Genomic DNA, 26,283 nt, shown 5'->3' on the forward strand with positions numbered 1-26,283 from the left:
TTACATCCCTGTAACTTAGCGGTTTGGCAAAAGAGACTGATAGAATAATTACTAGGCTTACAAAGAATAAGTCCTGGGGTTGATTTGATTCAACTAAAGGTAGTGCTCCAGCATGGCCATAGTCAATGACTGAAACAAGTAAAAGAGTAAGAGTATTGGTATATTTAATCTTTCTATAATATGTAATTTTTGTAAATGGTATAATTCAATTTTTCATTATTGAATTGATAAAAGGTGTTTTTTTTTCTAATTTATATATATATATATATTATATTAACAAAACCACTATTAGGCAAATCATACAATGAAAAACCTATGCCAATACATAAGATTATTTAATTTATATTATTTAAATATATAACAAAATTATTAGAAAAATATAATTAATATAACACTACGATCGTTTCATGACTGTTAATTTCTTTAAATTTTCGAGTTACAGTCATTCATCAGGTGGTTTAAATATTTAACTTCGCGAGGTTTAATCAATGAACCCTAACCCTATTATATTTTGTGATATTTGATTTAGTATTTCTAAATTGAATTTTTCCCAGTAAGTTTGGAATAATATTCCCTCTGTACCGTTGGCGATTTTTTTTCCTTCGTCTTCCCTTCTCTGGATCCTATGTTTCCGACGAAGAGCTCTGCTCGAAACGTTAAACCCTCCTTTTTCCCTTCCTTCCTGAGCGTCCAATAATACTATATTTGTTCCACATCCTCGCGTTGTTGTGTTTTCATGTTTAGATTAACTATATATATATATAATGTTTTACTTATAAATTGCTGTATGTATATTTTCTAGGACTTGAACTCCCCTGATGTGTATGAAACTAGTGAATTACCTGAAGATGACCAAAACACTCGGCCAGAACAGGTAAGTAACATTGTCATACCTCCCTACCTATTGTATTATCTGCAAACAAACACCATCCCTCACCTGTCTTTAGTAGACCAGATTCTGTATGAATGGGAAAGGAAGGGGTGATGGCAAACTGGTGGGATGGTGAATGCCAAAAAGAAAAATCAAACAGCGTTTCAACTCTGTGTGGGTACATGTGTGTGTAAAAGGGAGGTATGTGAATGTTTGTGTGTGTGTGTGATGAAAGTGGAATGTTGAACATTCATCACTGAAAAGAAAAATCAAACAGCGTTTCAACTCTGTGTGAGTATATGCGTGTATGTGTGTGCGTGTGCAAGGGAAGTATGTGAATGTTTGTATCTGTGATTATGTGCTTTATTTTGTACCTTATTTACGTATAAAATACTACATACAATTAGCCGACAATTTTGACGGCACAGGGCCAAAACCCTTCTCAACATCCTGCTAACCAACCTGTGCCCAATGTCAGACAGAGAAATGTAAGTTGGCTCCTTTTTTTCCCAGTGTTTCACTATTTACGCACACCTGCCAGCCTCGTCTGGCCCCGTGCTGGTGGAATGTAAAAAGCACCATCCGATCGTGGCCGTTTGCCAGCCTCGTCTGGCACCTGTGCAGGTGGCATGTAAAAAGCACCATCCGATCGTGGCTGTTTGCCAGCCTCGTCTGGCCTCGTGCCGGTGGCACATAAAAAGCTCCCACTACACTCACGGAGTGGTTGGCGTTAGGAAGGGCATCCAGCTGTAGAAACTCTGCCAAATCAAGATTGGAGCCTGGTGCAGCTGCTGGTTCTCCAGACCTCAGTCAAACCATCCAACCCATGCCAGCATGGAAACCAGACATTAAATGATGATGATGATGATAAAACAGATGGGTTGTGGTTCACTACAGCTGTTTCAGACATGTTCTTTATTGATGACCAAAAGCATTACATTACATCATACAAGGAAAAAAATGAAAACCATTTTCATCAGATGTATACAGGTAAGAATTATTAATTAGAACTTCTCACAAAGCAGAACCAGGTGATTTGTCTGACGTGATTTTGGTAGAAAAGTGAGTAACTTAAGCAGTTACTAAATTTATTTTGAAGAACCATAAGTTCCATACAACTGATATATATATATATATATATATATATATATATAGGTGCAGGCGTGGCTGTGTAGTAAGCAGCTTGCTTCCCAACCACATGGTTCTGGGTTCAGTCCCACTGCATGGCACCTTGGGCATCTTCTGCTGTAGCCTCGGGCTGACCAAAGCCTTGTGAGTGGATTTAATAGACAGAAACTCAAAGAAGTCTGTCATGTGTATGTATATATATATATATATAATATATATATATATATATATATATATATATATTATATATATATGGTACACATATCTATATATATATATATATATACCGGAGTAAACACATAAATGTGAAACTAGGTGGAAAAAAGAGTACTCAAATACCAGTGGTAGAGTAATATGCTTTATTTTGTTGAATTTTCCACTGCTTTAAATAAAGTATAAATATATATATATATATATAATATACACACACAAATATATATTCATATATATATATATATATATATATATATATATACACACATATGTATATACACACACATATATACATACATGTGTGTTCTGTGTTTGTCCTCCGCCATCTCTTGACAACCAATGCTGGTGGGTTTATGTCCCTGTAACTTAGCAGTTCGGCTAAAGAGACTGATAGAACAAGTACTCGACTTACAAAGAATAAGTCCTGGGGGTGCGATTTATTGGGCTAAAAACTCTTCAAGGTGGTGCTCCAGCATGACCTCAGTCAAATGGCTGAAACAGATAAAAGAATATTATCATCATCATCATCGTCGTTTAACGTCCGTTTTCCATGCGGTCATAAGAATTATTGAATTTCTACATCCATATATTGGTTTCCTGTCATAGGCGGTGGTGGCGAAGAGGAAATATGATAAAGGCGGTGGGGAAAGAAGAATCGAAAAAGAAAGAAGAAAAGAAGAAAGTGAGCGTAAGAAGATGAGGAACTGAAGTAGGGAGTAATGAAGGAAGTGCCTAACGACCTTGTGCACACACAGACAGGTGACTGATTCAGCCTAAATAAAATAGATTATTTATCTCTACTGTGGTATTGAGTACTCTTTTTTTCTGATAGCCGATACTAAGCAAACATATATTTCATTTCATTTGAGTTTGAGTCCATGCTCAGGCCAAGTCGGAGACTCCACCCTCAGAGTCTGGTGTGGTTGCCAGGTTGTATTCTCTGTTTAATTTCGACATGTGTAGGAGCGAGTTTGAGTCAGTTTGTGCTCGTTGTGTATATCCTGGGAGATGGGGTTCATCTCTAATGGTGCTTAAGTATCTATCCAGCTGCAATTTGAATGATTCCACACTGCATCCTGATAGATTTCTGACATGTACCGGAATGGAGTTGAATAGTTGTGCTCCTCGAACCAACAGACTTGACTCTCGCAGGGTTTTTGCTGCCTGGCCAACCTTTTTGTTGATTGGTGGTAGCTGGCAGCGTCTTCCGTGGCACAGTGAGTGGTAGGTTTTGATACCAAAGTTTGGCACCTTTTGCTTTATCATTTTCCAAATGTATATAATTCAGTATCGCTCAAATCTTCTTTCTATTGAGTACATCTTCAAGGTTTTGAGTCTTTGCCAATAGTCCAGGTCCCTATACTAAACCTCAAAAGTTTTGAGATGTTGAAGATTACTAATAAAATAGTCATTTCTCCCTTTTAGAAAAAGGGAGTCAGGTCGTCACAGCTAACCCCATCAATCCTTTTTTTTTTCATTTTTCTTCCCTTAATCATTTATACAACTTTTGGAGTGCCATGGACTGAAAGATAAAAATTCTCCCAGTATTTTTTCGAATTATGGGTACTTGATTTTTTTTTTCTTAAAAGGAAAAATTAAAATAAAATATTAATTGTTGCCAGCCTTGCTTGGCCTCTGTGCTGGTGGCACATAAAAAGCACCATCTGATCGTGGCCGTTTGCCAGCCTCATCTGGCACCTGTGTAGGTGGCACATAAAAGCACCCACTACACTCTCGGAGTGGTTGGCGTTAGGAAGGGCATCCAGCTGTAGAAACACTGCCAGATCTGACTGGCCTGGTGCAGCCTCCTGGCTTCCCAGACCCCAGTTGAACCGTCCAACCCATGCTAGCATGGAAAGCGGACGTTAAACAATGATGATGATGATGATAAACCTCAAAAGTTTTGAGATGTTGAAGATTACAAATAAAATAGTCATTTCTCCCTTTAAGAAAAAAAAAAATCAAGTCGTCACAGCTAACCCCATCCATACTTTTTTCTTACTTGCATTTTTCTTCCCTTAATCATTTATGCATCTTTTGGAGCCCCATGGACTGAAAGATAAAAATTCTCCTAGTATTTTTCGAATTATGAGTACATAATTTTTTTTTTCTTAAAGGGAAAAATTAAAATAAAATATTAATCTTTATCATCTTAACCATCATCATCATCATCGTTTAATGCCTGCTTTCCATGCTAGCATGGGTTGGACGATTTTGACTGAGGGCTGGCGAACCAGATGGCTGCATCAGGCCCAGTCTGATTTGGCAATGTTTCTTAACGCCAACCATTAGCTGAAATGAATGGACCAAAAGTTTTAAGAAACAAAACATAGGAGAGACCTTAAGAGTAGTCACTGACCACTGGACATTGGGAGGTTTGTTAGACGATTGTTGTGGGCAGCAAATTCTCACCGACAAATGCCAGACTCCAGCAATGCAGTGACAGTTGTAATCATCATCATCATCATCATCATCATTTAATGTCCGCTTTCCATGCTAGCATGGGTTGGACGATTTTGACTGAGGGCTGGCGAAGCAGATGGCTGCACCAGGCTCCTGTCTTGATCTGGCAGAGTTTCTACAGCTGGATGCCCTTCCTAACGCCAACCACTCCGGGATTGCAGTGGGTGCTTTTTACATTCCACCGGCACGGGAGCCAGTCAGGTGGTACTAGCAATGACCTTGCTTGAATCTTTTTACACATGCCACCGGCAAAAAAACAGGGAGAGAAACTGTCCCCTTATAAATGAAGATGAGTTGCAATGAGAGAAGTTGGGTCTCGTAAGAATGGGAAAACAATCAACAATAAATGGGTTGTACCTTATAAAGAAACCCTTTTAAGAGCATTCAAATGCCACTGCAACATTGAAATCATTGCCTCAGTAAGGTCAATTAAGTACGTTGTCAAGTGCACACTGAAAGGAAATGACCAAACTGCTGTTCAAATAAACAATGATAACGAAATTAGTCAATATAGGCACAGGAGTGGCTGTGTGGTAAGTAGCTTGCTTACCAACCACATGGTTCTGGGTTCAGTCCCACTGCGTGGCACCTTGGGCAAGTGTCTTCTACTATAGCCTCGGGCCGACCAAAGCCTTGTGAGTGGATTTGGTAGACGGAAACTGAAAGAAGCCTGTCGTATATATGTATATATATATATATTATATATAGGTGCAGGAGTGACTGTGTGGTAAGTAGCTTGCTAACCAACCACATGGTTCCAGGTTCAGTCCCACTGCGTGACATCTTGGGCAAGTGTCTTCTGCTATAGCCCCAGGCCGACCAATGCCTTGTGAGTGGATTTGGTAGACGGAAACTGAAAGAAGCCTGTCATATATATGTATATATATATGTGTGTGTGTTTGTGTGTCTGTGTTTGTCCCCCTGGCATTGCTTGAAAACCGATGTTGGTGTGTTTAGGGTCCCATAACTTAGCGGTTCGGCAAAAGAGACCGATAGAATAAGTATTGGGCTTACAAAGAATAAGTCCTGGGGTCGATTTGATTCGACTAAAGGCGGTGCTCCAGCATGGCCGCAGTCAAATGACTGAAACAAGTAAAAGAGTAAGAGAGTAATATTTAATGGGTAGATATATTGGACCATCCGAAGCAGTTGCATCCATTTTAGGATTTTCAATTCATGAATAGTGAGACTAGAAGTTCATCGACCAGAATATTAATCAGAAATAATGAGGGTATGGCTGTCAATTAACAACATAGGAGAACAACATTGACAGATTTCTTTTCATTGTGCATCAATGATGGCCTTGCAAAAAGGCGGCGAGCTGGCAGAAACGTTAGCACGCCGGGCGAAATGCTTAGCAAGTATTTCGTCTGCCGCTACGTTCTGAGTTCAAATTCCGCCGAGGTTGACTTTGCCTTTCATCCTTTCGGGGTCGATAAGTAAATTAAGTACCAGTTACGCACTGGGGTCGATATAATTGACTTAATCCGTTTGCCTGTCCTTGTTTGTCCCCTCTGTGTTTAGCCCCTTGTGGGTAGTAAAGAAATAGGTATTTCGTCTGCCGCTACGTTCTGAGTTCAAATTCCACCGAGGTTGACTTTGCCTTTCATCCTTTCGGGGAATTGGTAAATTAAGTACCAGTTACGCACTGGGGTTGATATAATCGACTTAATACCTATGTCTGTCCTTGTTTATCCCCTCTGTGTTTAGCCCCTTGTGGGTAGTAAAGAAATAGATGGCCTTGCAAAAACATTGCTTTATGCTGAAGTAGCCATGTATTTCACTTGGAACAGTAGTAACAAAGATTGGCAAAGACGAAAGAGAGGAAAAGAAGTTGAAAGCCATTTGAACTGGTATTACTTTAAAAATAAGTAATACCAGTACTTATTTTTTACGACTGGTATTTATTCTATCAGTATCTTTTGCCAAACTGCTAGGTTTCAGGGATGTAGAGAGAATTTTTTTCTTTTGCCCTTGTTTATAAGTTGTTTATAAATTTAACCTTTAACCCTTTAGCATTCAAACCGGCCATATCCGGCCAAAAGTATTCTGCCTGTTTTATGTTCAAACTGGCCAGATCTGGTCTCTCACACCAGCCCTACAATATCATTTTAAAAATTAACAGCTACCTCATCAAAATCTCAAAGCTACAAGATAATGCATGATTAGTTCAAGGCAATGTGGATAAAAAAGGATTAATTTTGGCAGAATAATGCGAACACTAAAGGGTTAAAGGTATTTTTTAATATGCTGGCCATTGATAGAATTTTTTCAAAAAATTTTATCCTATATTAGATGTATATATATATATATATATATATATATATATATATATATATAAAACTCTAGTTGTGTGAGTGTCTGTCCCCTTCGATTTAGATTCCTAACTCCTCCCACATTTTGCGGTGCAATTTAACCAAATTCGGGTATCTTATAGTCGTGATTCATATCGAGCCCGTCTGACTATTAGCGCGCGTCAACGATGAGTCTACGATTTTAAAAATAATTTAACATCATTTTTTATTCCATTTTAATGCATAAAATGCATCGTGTGTCGATGGCGGCGGAGTTGGCGTCCACGCCACAGCTGCACCTGTTTGCTTCACCCCCTTCCCTCCCTCGTGAAGCTGTGGGGAAGGGAGTGTAAAGAAATCAACGTCGTAATGCGTTGTGAAGGAGACCAGCGTTCTTTTAGAACAACGACTTCATGGCTTGAAGACACCAAAACAAAAATGGCTAAGAAAGCCCGAATTTATAAGGGAAGTAACTCTCTAAAAATGCTTATATAGTTATTTCCCTTACAAACCCGAGCAACGCCGGGCGATACTGCTAGTATATATATATATATGGAGGCGCAATGGCCCAGTGGTTAGGACAGCGGACTCGCGGTCGTAGGATCGAGGTTTCGATTCCCAGACCAGGCGTTGTGAGTGTTTATTGAGCGAAAACACATAAAAGCTCCACGAGGCTCCGGCAGGGGGTGGTGGCGATCCCTGCTGTGATCTTTCGCCACAGCTTTCTCTCACTCTTTCTTCTGTTGGCCTGCTCGCTTAGCCAGCGGGGTGGCGTTATTTGAAGGCTAAAACAATGCGAAGCACATTGTGACCAGCGATGTGTAGCAACATCTGATGTTCTGGTCGGACATGTGATCATGTGATATATATATATATATATATTATATATATATATATATATATATATATATATATATAAACAAACTGTAGGTTGGTTAAAGTAAGTTTGTGATATATTTCAACTTCTATAAGCAAATTCCCTGCAGCTATCATGAAGAAAAAATTTTTCTCTCACGGTAAAAAGGTGCAGAAACACCATACCTGTTCAGTGTTCTTCCACTACTGTAAATTTGGCTTCAGAAGTTGAAATGTATCACAGGCATTTTAATTAACCTGTAGTTTGCTTTTACCTAAACGCTGCTTGGCACTGATACTGACATATAACGCACATTGTAATAACAATAGCGGCTGTGTGGTAAGTAGCTTGCTTACCAACCACATGGTTCCGGGTTGAGTCCCACTGCGTGGCACCCTGGGCAAGTGTCTTCTACTATAGCCTCGGGCCGACCAAAGCCTTGTGAGTGGATTTGGTAGACGGAAACTGAAAGAAGCCCATCTATATTACATACATATATATATATATATTATATATATATAATATATATATATATATATACACATCATATATATATGATGTATGATGTATATGTGTGTTTATGTGTCTGTACCTCACCATTGTTTGACAACTGATGCTGGTGTGTTTACGTCCCCATAACATAGAGGTTCAGTAAAAGAGACCGATAGATTAATAGGCTTACAAGGAATAAGTCCTGGGGTTGATTTGTTTGACTCAAGGCGGTGTTCCAGCATGGCCGCAGTTAAATGACTGAAACAAGTAAAAAGCAAAATAGAATATATATATATATATTGACTGGCCTGGTGCAGCCTTCGGGCTCCCCAGACCCCAGTTGAACCGTCCAACCCATGCTAGCATGGAAAGCGGACGTTAAATGATGATGATGATGATGATAGTTGAAATTTACTGAAAAACAAAAGTCAAAGACAGGTGTATAAACAACAAACAGGTGTACTAGTTTGACGCTCGGGAAAGTGAGAAAGTCTTTTACATTTCGAGCCTATGCTCTTCATCAGAAAGGAATAAGAGAAAATATACAGAGAATAAAAAAAAAACTTGTGGAGTTAGCAATCAAGTATATTTATTGTTGTTACTATGACTATAGATGATGATGATGATGACTTTTATAATTCACTTTTGTTGTTGTTCTTGTTTCCGTTGCCAGGAAGAAATTCACAGTGATGCCATAGAACGTGTGAATTTGGACTCCAAGACTGCTTACAAAAGGTTCAAAGGGACAGTCCTTGATGCTTCCAATGCTGGTAGGTATTGCTGTAGTTGTCGTTACCTTTTCACTGTCTGTAATGTCATCATCATCATCATCGTTAACATCATCATCACCCCAACCACCATAACCATTATCACCCCCACTGTATGCATATACCAGAGCATATCGTTGTCAACATCACAACTGCCACCAACATCACCATTATCATAATCATCATCTTCATCTCCTCTCCTCCTCTCCCTTCACCCCACCTCCACCCCATCTCCCGAAGTTGTTCCATAAATAGTTTCCTCTCAGATTTTTCAGGAAGAATCCAGAAGCAGCGAAACACTGGTTATGATATCATTAAGAATGAATATGAAATGGTGAGTGCTGATATCTCTCGCTCTCTCACACACATACACTATATATATATATATATATATATATAGATATATATATATATAGTCTGTTTCCTTGTTTTTTCGTTGTTAAAAAAAGTCCGTTTCCTTGTTTGATTTTATGTTTTCGTCTCTCGTTGTGTTCTACGTCTATTTGTGGTGTCCTGTACTCATATATATATATATATATATATATGCATGTATATATACATGTAGATGTAAGTATGTACATATATGTATGTATATATGCATGTATTTTATTTATTTATTATATTATTATATGACCAAACGCACGCGTTATTTCTCTTCTCCAAGTAAGTTTTTATTTATATTATATATATATATATATATATATATATATAATATATTAATAAATAAAACATATGCATATATATATATATATATACATATATGTACGTACCTACCTCTACATGAATATATACACGCATATATGAGTACAGGACACCAAAAAAACGTCGAACACAATGAGAAACGAAAACATAGACACAAACCCAAGGAACTGGACATTTTTCTTAAACAAAAAAAAAAAATAGAGTACAGGACAAATAACACAAGGAAAAAACCCCTCCTTCAGTCGCCATAAACGTGAGGTTGGTGAAAAGTTCTTGGCTTTGTGTAAAAGAAAATACAAGAAGATCAGTTAATTATGATTTTATTCAACATAATCCCTTCTCAGATTCAGACATTTATTGCAGTGGTCCTTCAGTTTTCCTAAGCCCTGTAAAAGAACTTGGAAGGTTGTGTTTCCAACCAAGCCTTTCACAATACCCTTGAATACAAGAAATTTCCAGCAACCCTTGTAAATATATATATATATATATATATAATTTTAATCCAAACGGGAAAACAAAAAAACAACAACACGTGGAACAATTACAGTATTATTATTAATAGGCGCTCAGGAAATATATATATATATATGTGATCTCTTAAGCACCACCAGCTCAAATATTGTCTCCTCTGTCTTCCCTCCTTGGGATCTTTCCTTCTCCTTGTTTCCGACAAAGAGCTCCGCTCGAAACATTAAACCCTCCTTCCTTTCTTTCCTGAGCGTCAATAATACTTTAATTGTTCCACGTCCTGCATTGCTGTGTTTTTTTCTCTTTTTTTCTGTGTTTTCTTGTTTGGATTAACTATATATATATATATATATATATATATATATACACACACACACGCATATGTGATGAAAAGTTCCTTGTTTTGGGTAAAAGAAAAACAGGAGGAATCAGTTAATTATGATTTTATCCAACATATTCTCCTCTCAGATTCACAGACTTATTGCAGTGGCCCTTCAGTTTTTCTAAGCCCTGTACAAGAACTCGGAAATTTTGGGCCTCCTACCAGACCTTTCGCGACCCCCTTAAAGCCAGAAATATTTCACCACCCTCTCGTGTGTTATTGACATACATATATATTTATATAACTATACATATATGTAAAACACTGTTGTATTGTATACTAACTCATATATATATATATATTGGGTTGGTACGTAATTATTGCAGCTTTTTTCAAATTTTATTCAACAAAAACATCATCATCATCGTTTAAAGTCCACTTTCCATGCTAGCATGGGTTGGACGATTTAACTGAGGTTTGGCAAACTAGATGGCTGCACCAGACTCCAATCTTGATCTGGCAGAGTTTCTACAGCTGGATGCCCTTCCTAACGCCAACCACTCCGAGAGTGTAGTGGGTGCTTTTACAATATTTAACAGTATTTAACAAAAACATCTTTAAATGTCGGTCTGACCGTCTGCCAAGCAAATGGGAAGCAGAAATTGAAGTGGATGGTGAATATGCTCCAGAATAATCATTTAAAGATGTTTTTGTTACATGTTGTCATTGCTTTTGTTGAATAAAATTTGTTGAAAAAAAGGCGAAATAATTATGCACCAACCGAATATATATATCCTTAAATCCTTAAAAATCCTTAAAAATGTTTTAGCCCAAAGGCCATGAAATTTTATTCAACAAAAACAATATTTAACAAAAACATCTTTAAATGTCAGTCTAACCGTCTGCCAAGCAAAGGGGAAGCAGAAATTGAAGTAGATGGTGAATATGCTCCAGAATAATCATTTAAAGATGCTTTTGTTACATGTTTTTATTGTTTTTGTTGCATCAAATTTGTTGAAAAAAGCCGCAATAATTATGCACCAACCCAATATCATCATCAACGTTTAATGTCCGCTTTCCATGCTAGCATGGGTTGGACGATTTGACTGAGGACTGGCGAACCAGATCGCTGCGCCAAGCTCCAATCTGATCTGGCAGAGTTTCTACAGCTGGATGCCCTTCCTAATGCCAACCACTCCGAGAGTGTAGTGGGTGTTTTTAAAGTGCCATTGGCACGAGGGCCAGTCTGGCGGTACTGGCAACGGCCACGCTCAAAAGGTGCTTTTTATGTGCCACCTGCACAGGAGTCAGTCCAGCAGCACTGGGAACGACCTCGCTCAAATGTTTTGTTGATGTGCCACTGGCACAAGTGCCAACGAAAATCATATATATTTGTAATGCATGTAAATATATTTTTAATGCTGGTGCCACATAAGAAGCATCCAGTTCAAACCGTTAAGTGGAAAGGCATTCAGCTGTAAAAACTGTTCCAAAGCTGACCTCACCTGTGCTGGACCCACGTTAAAAGCACTCAGCCCACTCTGCAGGATGGTTGGTGATAGGAGGAGCACCCAGCCATAAAAACTGTTCCAAAGCTGACCTCACCTGTGCTGGTCCCACGTTAAAAGCACTCAGCCCACTCTGCAGGATGGTGGTGATAGGAGAGCACCCAGCCATAAAAACTGTTCCAAAGCTGACCTCACCTGTGCTGGTCCCACGTTAAAAGCACTCAGCCCACTCTGCAGGATGGTTGGTGATAGGAGGAGCACCCAGCCATAAAAACTGTTCCAAAGCTGACCTCACCTGTGCTGGTCCCACGTTAAAAGCACTCAGCCCACTCTGCAGGATGGTTGGTGATAGGAGGAGCACCCAGCCATAAAAAATGTTCCAAAGCTGACCTCACCTGTGCTGGTCCCACGTTAAAAGCACTCAGCCCACTCTGCAGGATGGTTGGTGATAGGAGGAGCACCCAGCCATAAAAACTTCCAAAGCTGACCTCACCTGTGCTGGTCCCACGTTAAAAGCACTCAGCCCACTCTGCAGGATGGTTGGTGATAGGAGGAGCACCCAGCCATAAAAACTGTTCCAAAGCTGACCTCACCTGTGCTGGTCCCACATTAAAAGCACTCAGCCCACTCTGCAGGATGGTTGGTGATAGGAGCACCCAGCCATAAAAACTGTTCCAAAGCTGACCTCACCTGTGCTGGTCCCACGTTAAAAGCACTCAGCCCACTCTGCAGGATGGTTGGTGATAGGAGGAGCACCCAGCCATAAAAGCTGTGCCAAAGCAGACACAGAAGTCTAGTGCAGTCTTCTCCCTGGCTGGCTCCTATCAAACTATCCAACCCATGCCAGCATAGGAAATGGTTGTTAAACAATGGCACCTGTGCCGGTGGCATGTGTAAAAAGATGCGAGCGAGGTCATTGCTAGTACTGCCTGAGTGGTCCCCGTGCCGGTGGCATGTAAAAGCATCCACTACACTCTTGGATTGGTTGGCGTTAGGAAGGGCATCCAGCTGTAGAAACTCTGCCAGATCAAGATTGGAGCCTGGTGCAGCTATCTGGTCCACCAGCCCTCAATCAAAATCGTCCAACCCATGCTAGCATGGAAAGCGAACGTTAAACGATGATGATGATGATAGTATGGGATATATTTTAATAACATACATTTCACTGTGTAAATGTCTATATACAAAAACTTGTGTATTTTATCTGTCTGAATAGATATGTTCATGTGCTCCCTTTCTTTCTCTCTCTCTCTCTCTCTCACTCACTTTCACTTTCTGACTGGCATAGCAGTAACTGTTGTGTTTTATTCCAGCTGGAAGAAGGTTCCGAGGGTAAAGAAACTCCTCAACAGAAGTACCAAAGACTTCAATATGAGATGAGGGAACTAACTGAAGAAGTGAATAAAGTGAAGGTATATATTTTTACTAGCAATATCGCCCGGCGTTGCTCGGGTTTGTTTCAACCCTTTAGAATTGGAATATTTGAAAAGTAAAAATTTTGCATTATGTAGCTTGTTATTCTCTTTAAGTGAACATTTTTCTGGTTGAAATACACCGAAAAATGACGACACAGCAGTAAAAAAATCATAAAAAATAAGGATTTTCATAGGAAAAAAGCACCTTTTTGATGTAAATAATTTTTGGTGTTAACATGGTCCGATTTGAATTTTTTTTCTTCTACCGAAGGAAGAGCAAGCCTTCTTCTATCATACTGTCAATTTTGGTCAACTTGCGCCGCAGGGTCTCGGAGGAGATAGTGTTAGTTGAAGGCTACCAAACCTGCCATACACAGACAGACAACTTCAGCTTTATATATATATAGAGATGTATATTTTAAATTTTTATAATTTCACATTGTTTATTTGAAGGTCCATGGCTCAGTGGTTAGAGTGTCGAGCTTACGATTGTGTGGTTGTGAGTTCGAATCCCGGACCGGGCTGCATGTTGTGTTCTTGAGCAAGACACTTTATTTCACATTGCTCCAGTTCACTCAGCTGTAGAAATGAGTTGCAACATCACTGGTGCCAAGCTGTATCGGCCCTTTTGCCTTTCCCTTGGATACCATCAGTGGTGTGGAGAGGGGCGGCTGGTATAATAATAATAATAATAATAATAATAATAATAATAATAATAATTGTGTACAGTGCTCAGGTGCACTACAACTCATCTAAAGTGTATATATAATCAGGTGTAGTTTCGGCGGATTTTGGAAAGCATGAGGGCCTTAAAGGATGCAGTATGCATGGGCGACTGCTGGTCTTCCACATACAACTTTGACCAGACTTGTGCCTCGGAGGGGAACTGTCTAGGTACACTCCCATGATCATTCATGATCAAAGACGGGGGTCTACACTCTTTTTTTTATGTTTTTTGTAGAGGAAGAGGAGAGATAAATACTGGCTGTTTATTTTATTTATTTGTTTGTCTCTGTGTGTTTTCAGGAATCGGTGAAGACCGATACCAACGAGAACCTCTCCCCCATCAACCTTGGCAAACAACTGGAATATCTGCATCATCAGTTGGCCGATCTGCATCTGGAGAAGTTGCTGGGACCAGAGGCTTCGGTGGATCTTTCTGACCCTCAAGGGGCTTTGAGAAAGTGAGTATTACGGGGGCAGAGAAGGCAAGGTGGGACTTGAGCGAATAAAAAGTGAGGAATGTGAGGACTAATTTCCTTCCCCTTTTGTGTCCATAATAATAATAATAATAATAATAATAATAATGAAATTATTGTATACAGTGCTCAGGTGCACCACAACTTGTCAGAAAGTGCGTATAAAGCATATGCAGTAATGTACAAATGTCTGGGAAGCGAACAATGTATGAGTCAGATACATGCTTGCGTGTGTATGGAGGGGAGAAAATCAGGTGTAGTGTTGGCGAATGTCAGGAAGCATGGAAGTTTTGAAGGATGCAGTGCTCCGACAACTAACAACTGATGCCGGCAGTTTGTTCCATGCTTCAGCAACTCTTAGCGTGAAAAAATGTTTCCTAAAGTCATGGGAGCTGTGCTGTTTTCTGACTTCGTAAACATGTCCACGGGTGTTAGACAGGTGGAGTTTGAAAAGGTGCTCAAAGTTATTGTTTGTAAGATGGTTAATAATTTTATGGGTGTCTGCCAAGTCAGCTGCCAGACGTCGGAGTTTCAATGTGTCCATGCCCAGGGAATTAAGGCGTTCAGAATATGGCAAATGCCTGATGGAGGGTATTCTCTTGGTTGCACGTCGCTGAACAGCCCGGGTCAACCTTGAGCAAGTAAACTTATGGTCAGAAAAGTATCAGCCAGTTGTGACCACCTCTTCTTATTTTCAAATCACAGTGTAATTAGTTCTGTATTATCTTATGTATTTTTGTCTTCTTTTCTTTTCAGCCTTGAAAGGTTTTGTGAGACGTTGCCGGGAGCCCCGGGAAGACGTCTCTCTTGTAAAGGATCGCGTCCGTGGACTTGGCTTGTCCGGAGATACCGATATGGTGCCTGCAGAGCGCCACGTCTCGGGCAGCGTACGGTGCGCTCTCGGCGGCCCTGGAAAATCCGGGTCTGTTTAAACAGCGGTGCATCAGCATGGCCACAGCTCTGAGCTGAAACTAGAGAAGAAAAAAAACCCAATACTTACTTTTTAACATCTTTTATTCTGTCATTTTTTTAATGCTGGACCCCTAAATTAAAGGAACGTAAACAAACCAGCAGCTATAATAGAAATGATTTTATCACTAGCAAGAAATCCCACCCTCCAGGAAGCTTTCTGCTGGTTACCTCTGCCTTAACGAAGGCGAAGGTATTGTCTCCAGTCATGTTTGTTTGTTTGTCCGTGGACAAGATATCTCAAGAACCGCTGGATGGATTCGGATGAAACTTTCAGGGATGTTTGGCCTCGTGACTGGCACGAACTGATCTGATTTTGGGATCGATCCGGTACCGGACAAGGATTCTGGATTATTTTTCCTGTTTTTTTACTTAATTTTTGAGAGCAGTTGGGTTCATTTTTAGTATTCTCATTTCTGAGAGTAGTCGAGTTTATTTCAGATATTCTCATTTTAAAAATCATCTCTAGCTTCTCGTTAAGAGAACCTTGGTGTTACCTTGGCGGAGGATTACGCTCCCTGAGTGCTCTTGTTATTAATTATATCGTCCTATCTTTAATTAAAACTAAGTAAAAATTGTCGTATTCTTACTTCAGAATTTTTCTCTTCTTATTAATTGTCCTATTTTTAATTAAACAATTACATATCTTATTCTTAATTAAGAATTAAATGCCTTACCCTTAATTGAACTCTCAAATCCATGTCTTTCCTCTATCTTAATTTAATCAATCTGAACTAATTACCAAACTTAATTAACCAAGATTACTTACGGCTTTCTTTTCTCTCCAGACGCTTACTTACACAGCTGGAAACTTACTCCCCTGCTTCCAAATCTGCAACTCCAAGTAAAGGTTCAAAAACTTCGGATAAAGCAAGCGAAGGCAAGGCATCAGACCATGTGACTTATGAACTCTACTATAGACCAGAACAAGCTCAGTTTAGTAAGAATGCCAAGGTAGGTGTATGTTTATGTGTGCTTTGTTTTTGTTGCTCTGAACTCTATAGAAAATCTGGAGTGGTAACTTAAGGTGTAGCTCTTTACTCTTTTACTCTTTTACTTGTTTCAGTCATTTGACTGTGGTCATGCTGGAGCACCGCTTTTAGTCGAGCAACTTGACCCCGGGACTTATTCTTTTTGTAAGCCCAGTACTTATTCTATCGGTCTCTTTTTGCCGAACCACTAAGTGACGGGGACGTAAACACACCAGCATCGGTTGTCAAGCAATGCTAGGGGGACAGACACACAAACACACACACACACATACATATATATGCACATATACGACAGGCTTCTTTCAGTTTCCGTCTACCAAATCCACTCACAAGAGATTGGTCGGCCCGAAGTTATAGCAGAAGACACTTGCCCAAGATGCCACACAGTGGGACTGAACCCGGAACCATGTGGTTGGTTAGCAAACTACTTACCACACAGCCACTCCTGCTGTGTGGTAATAAGCTTGCTTCCTAGCCACATGGTTCCAGGTTCAGTCCCACTGCGTGGCACCTTGGGCAAGTGTCTCCTGCTTTATCCTCAGGCCAACCAATGCCTTGTGAGTAGATTTGATAGATGGAAACTGAAAGAAGCCCATCGTGTGTATATATATATATATATATATATATATAATCAAAAGGGTAATAATATAGATTACTACCAGTGGCCCAGCACAAAGGACGAATTAGTCATTAGACAAAATATTATTCGTATAGAAAAATATTATTCATGTAGAAATATAATTAAGGGCTCCTAAATAAGGATGCCAAGTGCTAGGGACACAAAAAAGGGATAAATTTATCGAGAGTGAAAATCAAAAACATTTACCAATAACGATACATCCCAGACTGATATCAGTTTCTACCTCTATATATATATATATATATATATAATATATATAGGCGCAGGAGTGGCTGTGTGGTAAGTAGCTTGTTTACCAACCACATGATTCCGGGTTCAGTCCTACTGCGTGGCACCTTGGGCAAGTGTCTTCTACTATAGCCTCGGGCTGACCAAAGCCTTGTGAGTGGATTTGGTAGAGGGAAACTGAAAGAAGCCTGTCGTATATATGTATATATATATATATATATATATTTGTGTGTCTGTGTTTGTCCCCCTAGCATTGCTTGACAACTGATGCTGGTGTGTTTACGTCCCCGTCACTTAGCAGTTTGGCAAAAGAGACCGATAGAATAAGTACTAGGCTTACAATAGAATAAGTCCCAGGGTCGATTTGCTCGACTAAAGGCGTTGCTCCAGCATGGCCGCAGTCAAATGACTGAAACAAGTAAAAGAGTTAAAAGAGCATGTGTGTATCTGTTTGTTCCCCTGCTGTCTCTTGACAACTGATGCTGGTGTGTTTATATCCCTTAGCAGTTATTATCTATTTGTTGTTCAGTTGTCATTTCCAATTATTATAAACTTCGTTAAGCTTTAATGTCTAACGAAATAATTTACCTTTTTTCCCTTTTTTTTTTTCGCAGTTGGCAAGCATTGAGGAAAGATTGGAGCGTCTTGAGGCTGTCATTGGACAGAATCCGCAGAAAATGGTAAGTTTTATGCAAATGTATTCTGTTAAGGGGCAGATGGGACCATACCTAATATTTTGACAACTGCTTTTCTTTCTCCTTCATCATCATCGTTTAACGTCTGCTTTCCATGCTGGCATGGGTTGGACAATTTGACTGAGAGCTGGCAAACCAGATGTCTCCACCAGACTCCAATCTGATCTGGCAGAGTTTCTACAGTTGGATGCCCTTCCTAACGCCAACCACTCCAAGAGTGTAGCGGGTGATTTTTACGTGCCACCGGCATGAGGGCCAGTCAGGTGAATAACGAATTTACTGTGTGACTTTTCGTTGGAGTCGGTTATCGTCATCATTTTAACGTCCACTTGTCCATGCTTGCATGGGTTGGACATAACTTGTTGAGGCAGATTTTTGTACGGCCTGATGCCTATCCTTTTACCAACATTTCTCACCTGTTTCCAATCAAGGTAATATTTTCCCCATGGATCGTTACCAGCATCGCCTTACTGGCAGCTGTGCTGGTGGCATGTGTAAAAAGATTCTAGCGAGGTCATTGCCAGTACCTATTTCTTTACTACCCACAAGGGACTAAACACAGAGGGGACAAACAAGGACAGACACGGATTAAGTCGATTACAACGAATCCAGTACGTAACTGGTACTTAATTTATCGACCCCGAAAGGATGAAAGGCAAAGTTGACCTCGGCGGTATTTGAACTCAGAATGTAACGGCAGACGAAATATGGCTACGAATTTCGCCCGGCGTGCTAACGTCTCTGCCAGCTCGCCGCCTTCATTGCTAGTACCACCTGACTGGCCCCTGTGCCGATGGAACGTAAAAGCACCCACTACACTCTCGGAGTGGTTGGCGTTAGGAAGGGCATCCAGCTGTAGAAACTCTGCCAGATCAAGATTGGAGCCTGGTGCAGCCATCTGGTTCGCCAGTCCTCGGTCAAATCGTCCAACCCGTGCTAGCATGGAAAGCAGACGTTAAACGATGATCAAAACTCAAAATCGAAATCGGTCAACATCAATGGAAATTATAGCTGTGATACCAGTGCCAGTGGCACGTAAGAGAACCATCCGAACGTGGCCGTTGCCAGCGCTGCCCCGAGTGGCCTCCGTGCCGGTGGCACGTAAAAAGTATCATCTGATCGTGGTCATTTGCCAGCCTCGTCTGGCACCTGTGCAGGTGGCACGTAAAAAAGCACCCACTACACTCACAGAGTGGTTGGCGTTAGGAAGGGCATCCAGCTGTAGAAACTCTGCTAGATCAGACTGGGCCTGGTGCAGCCTCCTGGCTTCCCAGACCCCAGTTGGACTATCCAACCCATGATGGATAGATACGTTTTTCACAGAGGACAGGAAAATGAACAATATCACTAGTATGATGATAATGATTTAGAACCATCACACATTGTCAGAACAACACACATACACACACACAAGTTTCTTTTTGATGTACAAAAAAAAAGAAAGATGTAAATAATGAAAGCCACCTATTCCCATATCTTGTATTTCATCTTAGTAACTGTTTAATTTTCATTTGTTTCTTTCAGTCTGCTTTAACAGCCGAAGTTAGCAACAAAAGTCTTTTGGTAAGTTCCTTCCTTAAATCCTACCAACCTGTCTTTCTCTCTTCTTCACTAGCTGTAGTCTCTCTAAACGCTAAACAAACACACATATCTCTGTATATATCTGTATACTAATCTCTGTCTCTCTCTCCCCATCCTTCACTAGCTGTAGTCTCTAAATGGCAAACAAACACACATATCTCTGTATATATATGTATACTAATCTCTGTTTCTCTCTCTCCCCATCCTTCACAGGCTGCCGTCTCTAACATCAACTCAAAGTTATCTCTCTTGGATCCGGCTCAAATTGACCAGGTGGAAGCTCGTTTGCAGAATGTCCTACAGAAAGTCAATCAAATTACTGAAAAGAAGATCGTTTCTGACGATTCTGAGAAACAGGCAAAGGTTTGACACATTTTGTTGTTGTTCTTTATTCTGTGGCCTCTGCCTAATTCCCGCAAATCAGCGTTGCCAGCGCCGCCCCGACTGGCCTCGTGCCGGTGGCATGTAAAAAGCACCATCCGTTCGTGTCCGTTTGCCAGCTCTGTTTGGCACCTGTGCGGGTGGCACGTAAAAAGCACCCACTACACTCACGGAGTGGTTGGCGTTAGGAAGGGCATCCAGCCGTAGAAACACTGCCAGATTTGACTGGGCCTGATGAAGCCTTCTGGCTTCACAGACCCCAGTAGAACCGTCCAACCCATGCTAGCATGGAAAACGGACGCTAAACGATGATGATGATGATGATGATGATGAGGCTGTGTAGCCTAGCTAAGGGCCATGCTACATATCTGACAGCCCTCATCAGGACCTGGTGAGTTACAGAGCTGCGTTGAGCTCTAATGTCACTTTTGGTATAGTTTGTACATCTAAACGTCTTTTCTGATACTAACTGATTTACGGTGTATAACTAAAGTGGGATTTTTTTTTTTTATCTGACACTGGTACTAATGAGGTCACTGTGTAAGACAGAAAAAAAACCTGCAACTATATAGGGTGGGGGAAGTTGCCAAGTGTTTCGAGGAAGAAGTATGATAGAGGGATAGGTGTTTTGCTATATAGAAGATATACAACAATCCTAATAAAGGTAGGCAGGAGTAACTGGGAAGAAGATATTTGGAGTACAGTGTAGACATTTAGACTATATGCTGTATCTGAAGTTTCTGGTTGTGGCGACAGTTGGTGATGGGCATGATAAAGCTGTCTGTTAACATTTGATACAACATTTAACCCTTTCGTTACCAACCCGGCTGAAACTGGATCTAGCTCTTTAGTACAAATGTCTTGTTTTCAAAAGTTCTGAATTAAAATCTTCCACCAAACATTAGTCACAATTTATGTTCCTAAAACTAGCTGAATGATAACTAAGTTATTTTACTAAATCCTTTGTTATATTTAACCCTTTTGATACCAACCTGGCTGAAACCACCTCTGGTTCTGTAGTACAAATGTCTTGTTTTCGTAAGTTCAGAATTAAAATCTTCCACCAAACCTTAGTCACAATTTATGTTCCTAACACTAGCTGAATGATAACTAAGTTATTTTACTAAATTCTTTGTTATATTTAAAATAATTGGAAGAAACACAGAGCATCTGAAAATAAATATGGTAACGAAAGGGTTAAGTGCAGTTCAGGGTATTAATGATGTATGTATGTAGATGTTGTACCAACTTTGGTTGGTGTGCCTGTGTTTAATTGCTTTTCATAATTAACAGCTTAACCCTTTAGTGTTCAAATTACTCTGTTAAATGTAATATTTTTTTACTCAAATTGTTTTTAATTAATCCTGCATTATCTTATAGCTTTTGAGGTTTCAATGATGTGATTGTTTATTTCTAGAATGTCAATGTAGGTTAGGTGTGAGAGGCCAGATATCGCCAGTCTGAGTATAAAACATAGAATATTTGGGCCGGATATGGCCGGTTTAAACACTAAAGGGTTAATGATTTCTTTGTATTCGCAGGTGACCGAGTTATATGAGATTGTTAAGAAGTGGGAGAGCATGGCCGACGTGTTGCCACAGGTTGTTGACCGGCTGACCACATTGAAAGACATTCACGAGCAAGGTGAGTTGGTTTTTATTGGAACTGACCGAGTGGTGTGTGGTGGCATGCGGTGTAGGAGTTGACCAAGTGCTTGCCATGCGGTTCTGTACAGTGTTGGAGCTATTATGTGGTGTGGTGGGGTGTGTTGATATGGTTTTGCTGTGTGAGTGACCCTACTTGGTGGTTTCACTGCGTTGAAGTTGACCCTGTGATAATGCTCTGGGACTGTTCCTGCAGGGTACAAGACCAACCCTACAAAATTAAGTTAAGTTAAGTTAATTTTTTGGCTCAAAAAGCAAAAAGCAAGGCCATGTAGGGGGACATGGAGTTATGTACAGGGAGGGTGTTCATGCAAAGAGTTCAGTCCATTTCTGGTCAAGAGAGACTTTGAACCAAGCGGTCGTCGGCATATTCACTATCTCGTCTGCCGATACGTTCTGAGTTCAAATGCTGGCGAGGTCGACTTTGCTTTTCATCCTTTCGGGGTCGATTAAATAAGTACCAGTTACACACTGGGGTTGATATAATCGACTTAATCCGTTTGTCTGTCCTTGTTTGTCCCTTCTGTGTTTAGCCCCTTGTGGGTAGTAAAGAAATAGGTATTTTGTCTGACATTACATTCTGAGCTCAAATTCCGCCGAGGTCGACTTTGCCTTTCATTCTTTCGGGGTCAATTAAATAAGTACCAGTTACGCACTGGGGGTCGATGTAATCGACTTAAGCCATTTGTCTGTCCTTGTTTGTCCCTTCTGTGTTTAGCCCCTTGTGGGTAGTAAAGAAATAGGTATTTCATCTGCCGATACATTCTGAGCTCAAATTCCGCTGAGGTTGACTTTGCCTTTTATCTTTTCGAGGTCAATTAAATAACTACCAGTTACATACTGGGATTGATATAATCGACTTAATCCATTTGTCTGTCCTTGTTTGTCCCTGCTGTGTTTAGCCCCTTGTGGGCAATGAAGAAATAGGTACTGAACCCAGGGCCATGTAGCTGCGAAGCAAGCTTCTTAACTACAACCACACATGTATTTTTTTCTCTGCTTTCTGTCAATTATTCTTCAAAGATCTCTTCCTAAATGTCATTCATCTTTCTTTTACAATTTTCTCCACTTCCTACAGCCCTACAGTTCAGCCAAGCCCTTGTCTACCTCGACACGGCACAGCAGGAAATACGCAAAACTCTCACGGAGCATGGTGATATGATGAAGCAGGTGAGTCGATTTCTACCATTGCAGGGTGGACGGGTGGAGAGAAGACTGTGGGGGCTGGAGAATATTGAATTGTGTAGCATGGAACTAGGGGTATATGAGGGTAGACTAGTGTGAAGCGTGTTGTCATTTAACCCCAAGTCAGCCCTCATCCAGCTGTGACCTTGTTGGGTTTGCAGACATTAAATTTAAGATGACTTCATCTGTTTAAAAAAGAACTAACAGCATTTGATTTCAAAGATATTTGGCTGCTATTTCTGTCAGCCAACTGACCATTTAGAGGCCTCTCAATCTTAGACTTGTAGATACATAAATATGATGGTTATTGGGGTGTGAAGTATGGGGGTTAGAGTAGGGTGGGATGGACTGAAGGGAGGAGGGTTAGAGTGGATTTGTGTGGGTGAATAGAGGGGTTGGGGTGGACTGTATGTGGGTAGAGTAGGGTAGGAGTGGTGAGTGATTAGTGGGTGGCTACTGGGACATGGGATGTAAATGGGTTGAGAAAGGGACTGGCTGATAAAGAACATGCTACGGTTACAATAGGGGACAGTGAGATGTGAATTGAGGCAGATTTGGCTCTTGTTTCTAGCAATTCTAGCAACTGTGTAGAAGCTCCCCACTTGATTTCAGTTGGTTGAGTGTGTGGGGTGGGGAGGGTTGCAGGGTGGGGGTGAGGAGAGACATTTTGGAATATTAAAACTTGTTTACTGAAACTGTCAACATACACAGACACACATAAACACAATGATACAAGCATGCATACATACACAGATACACACATACAGAATTACATACACATACACACACACTGACCTACATGGGAACACACAAACACTGACCTACATGGGAACATAAACATTGACCTACATGAGAACACATTAACTCTGACCTACATGGGAACACGTGAACACTGACCTACATGGGATCATAAAAGACACTGATCTACATGGGAACACACAAACACTGACCTACATGGGAACACAAACACTTGCCTACATGGGAACACAAAAAACACTGACCTACATGGGAACACATGAACACTGACCTACATGGCAACACACGAACACTGACCTACATGGCAACACAAACGCTAACCTACATGTGAACACTAAAAACACTGACCTACATGGGAACACACAAATACTGACCTACATGGGAACACAAACACTGACCTACATGGGAACACACAAACACTGACCTACATGAGAACATAAAAATCACTGACCTACATGGGAACACAAACACTGACCTACATGGCAACACACAAACACTGACATACATGGGAACACACAAACACTGACCTACATGAGAACATAAAAATCACTGACCTACATGTGAACACAAACACTGACCTACATGGCAACACACAAACACTGACCTACATGGCAACACACAAACACTGACCTACATGTGAACACAAACAGTGACCTACATGTGAACACAAACACTGACCTACATGGGAACACAAACACTGACCTACATGGGAACACAAACACTGACCTAAATGAGAACACACAAACACTGACCTAAATGAGAACACACAAACACTGACCTACATGGGAACACATGAACACTGACCTACATGGAACAAAAAAAACACTGACCTACATGGGAACACAAGCACTGTATCTACATGAGAACACACAAACACTGGCCTACATGGGAATTCAAACACTGACCTACATGTGAACACAAACACTGACCTACATGGCAACACACAAACACTGACCTACATGGTAACACACAAACACTGACCTACATGTGAACACAAACACTGACCTACATGGGAACACAAACACTGACCTACATGGGAACACAAACACTGACCTACATGGGAACACAAGCACTGTATCTACATGAGAACACACAAACACTGACCTAAATGAGAACACACAAACACTGACCTACATGGGAACATAAAAATCACTGACCTACATGGGAACACACAAACACTGACCTACATGGAATACACAAACACTGACCCTCATGGGAACACAAACACTGACCTACATGGGAACACACAAACACTGACCTACATGAGAACACACAAACACTGACCTACATGGGAACACACAAACACTAACCTACATGGAACACACAAACACTGACCCTCATGGGAACACAAACACTGACCTACATGTGAACACAAACACTTGCCTACATGGAAACACAAACAATGACCTACATGAGAACACACAAACACTGACCTACATGTGAACACAAAAAACACTGACCTACATGTAAACAAAAACACTTGCCTACATGGGAACACACACACACACTGACCTACATGGGAACATGCACACTGGCCTACGTGAAAACACAGAAGCACTGGATCTACATAATACACAAGTACTGACCTACATGGGAACATAAAAATCACTGACCTACATGGGAACACACAAACCAGGACCTACATGGGAACACACAAACGGAGACCTACAGAGGCAGATGCACGCACACACACACGCACGCACACACACACACGCACACACACACACATGTACAAGCAGACGCAGATCGACCACGGAAAGGCAGACAGACAACCAACCTTTATGATTCTCTATTTCCAGCTGGAAGATTCGTTCAAGCAAAACACTGACGTCATCAAGAAAAACTGTCAAAGCCTGGAGGAAAGAATGAAGTCCTTAAAGAAATAATTAGGGAATTCAGGTGGGGGGGTGTGCAAAATAAAGGGCCGGCAACTACATCTTCAACTACTCCTCCCTCTTCTGTAGCTTCATTATGATTATAATTACTATTATTATTATTATTATTAAGGTGGCGAGCTGGCAGAATCATTAAGCACGCCGGGCAAAATGCTTAGCGGCGTTTCATCGGTCTTTACATTCTGGGTTCAAATTCCGCCGAGGTCGACTTTGCCTTTCATCCTTTCGGGGTCGATAAATTAAGTACCAGTTACGCACTGGGGTCGATGCAATTGACTTGCCCCCACCTCCCCTGACCTTGCTGGTCTTGTGTCAAAATTGGAAACAATCATTGTTGTTGTTATTATTATCATTATTATTATTATTATTATTATTATTATTATTATATTATTATTATTATTATTAGAACTATTAAAACATTGGGTTGCTTTATTTCTGTTTTTTTTCCCTTCATCTCTTCTGGCACTAGAAAATATAAAGTACCAGTTATATACTGGGGTGTGTCTATGGTATTGCCTAATTTCCTCCTCTCAAAATTTCTGTTCTTTGTGCCTCACTTATTATCGAGGGATGGATTGGCGGAACGGTGTAGAGTATCG

At 40.6% G+C, this 26,283-nt stretch overlaps 1 protein-coding gene across 1 annotated transcript in view; it reads left to right on the forward strand.

Annotated features, from left to right (window-relative positions):
- Positions 1 to 25,830, forward strand: part of LOC115229613 (dynactin subunit 2) — a 31,826-nt gene extending 5,996 nt beyond the window's left edge. The window contains exons 2-13 of the mRNA XM_029799941.2: positions 803 to 874; positions 8,991 to 9,087; positions 9,351 to 9,418; positions 13,398 to 13,496; positions 14,526 to 14,683; positions 16,456 to 16,621; positions 18,142 to 18,207; positions 19,747 to 19,785; positions 20,017 to 20,166; positions 21,726 to 21,828; positions 22,927 to 23,018; positions 25,589 to 25,830. Coding sequence (XP_029655801.1) covers positions 803 to 874; positions 8,991 to 9,087; positions 9,351 to 9,418; positions 13,398 to 13,496; positions 14,526 to 14,683; positions 16,456 to 16,621; positions 18,142 to 18,207; positions 19,747 to 19,785; positions 20,017 to 20,166; positions 21,726 to 21,828; positions 22,927 to 23,018; positions 25,589 to 25,675 — 1,197 coding nt within the window. The 3' untranslated portion in view covers positions 25,676 to 25,830. The remainder of the gene's footprint in view (positions 1 to 802; positions 875 to 8,990; positions 9,088 to 9,350; positions 9,419 to 13,397; positions 13,497 to 14,525; positions 14,684 to 16,455; positions 16,622 to 18,141; positions 18,208 to 19,746; positions 19,786 to 20,016; positions 20,167 to 21,725; positions 21,829 to 22,926; positions 23,019 to 25,588) is intronic.
- Positions 25,831 to 26,283: the final 453 nt, after the last annotated feature.

Source organism: Octopus sinensis, unplaced genomic scaffold (genome assembly GCF_006345805.1).
Source record: "Octopus sinensis unplaced genomic scaffold, ASM634580v1 Contig13196, whole genome shotgun sequence".
NCBI classification, from domain to species: Eukaryota; Metazoa; Mollusca; class Cephalopoda; order Octopoda; family Octopodidae; genus Octopus; species Octopus sinensis.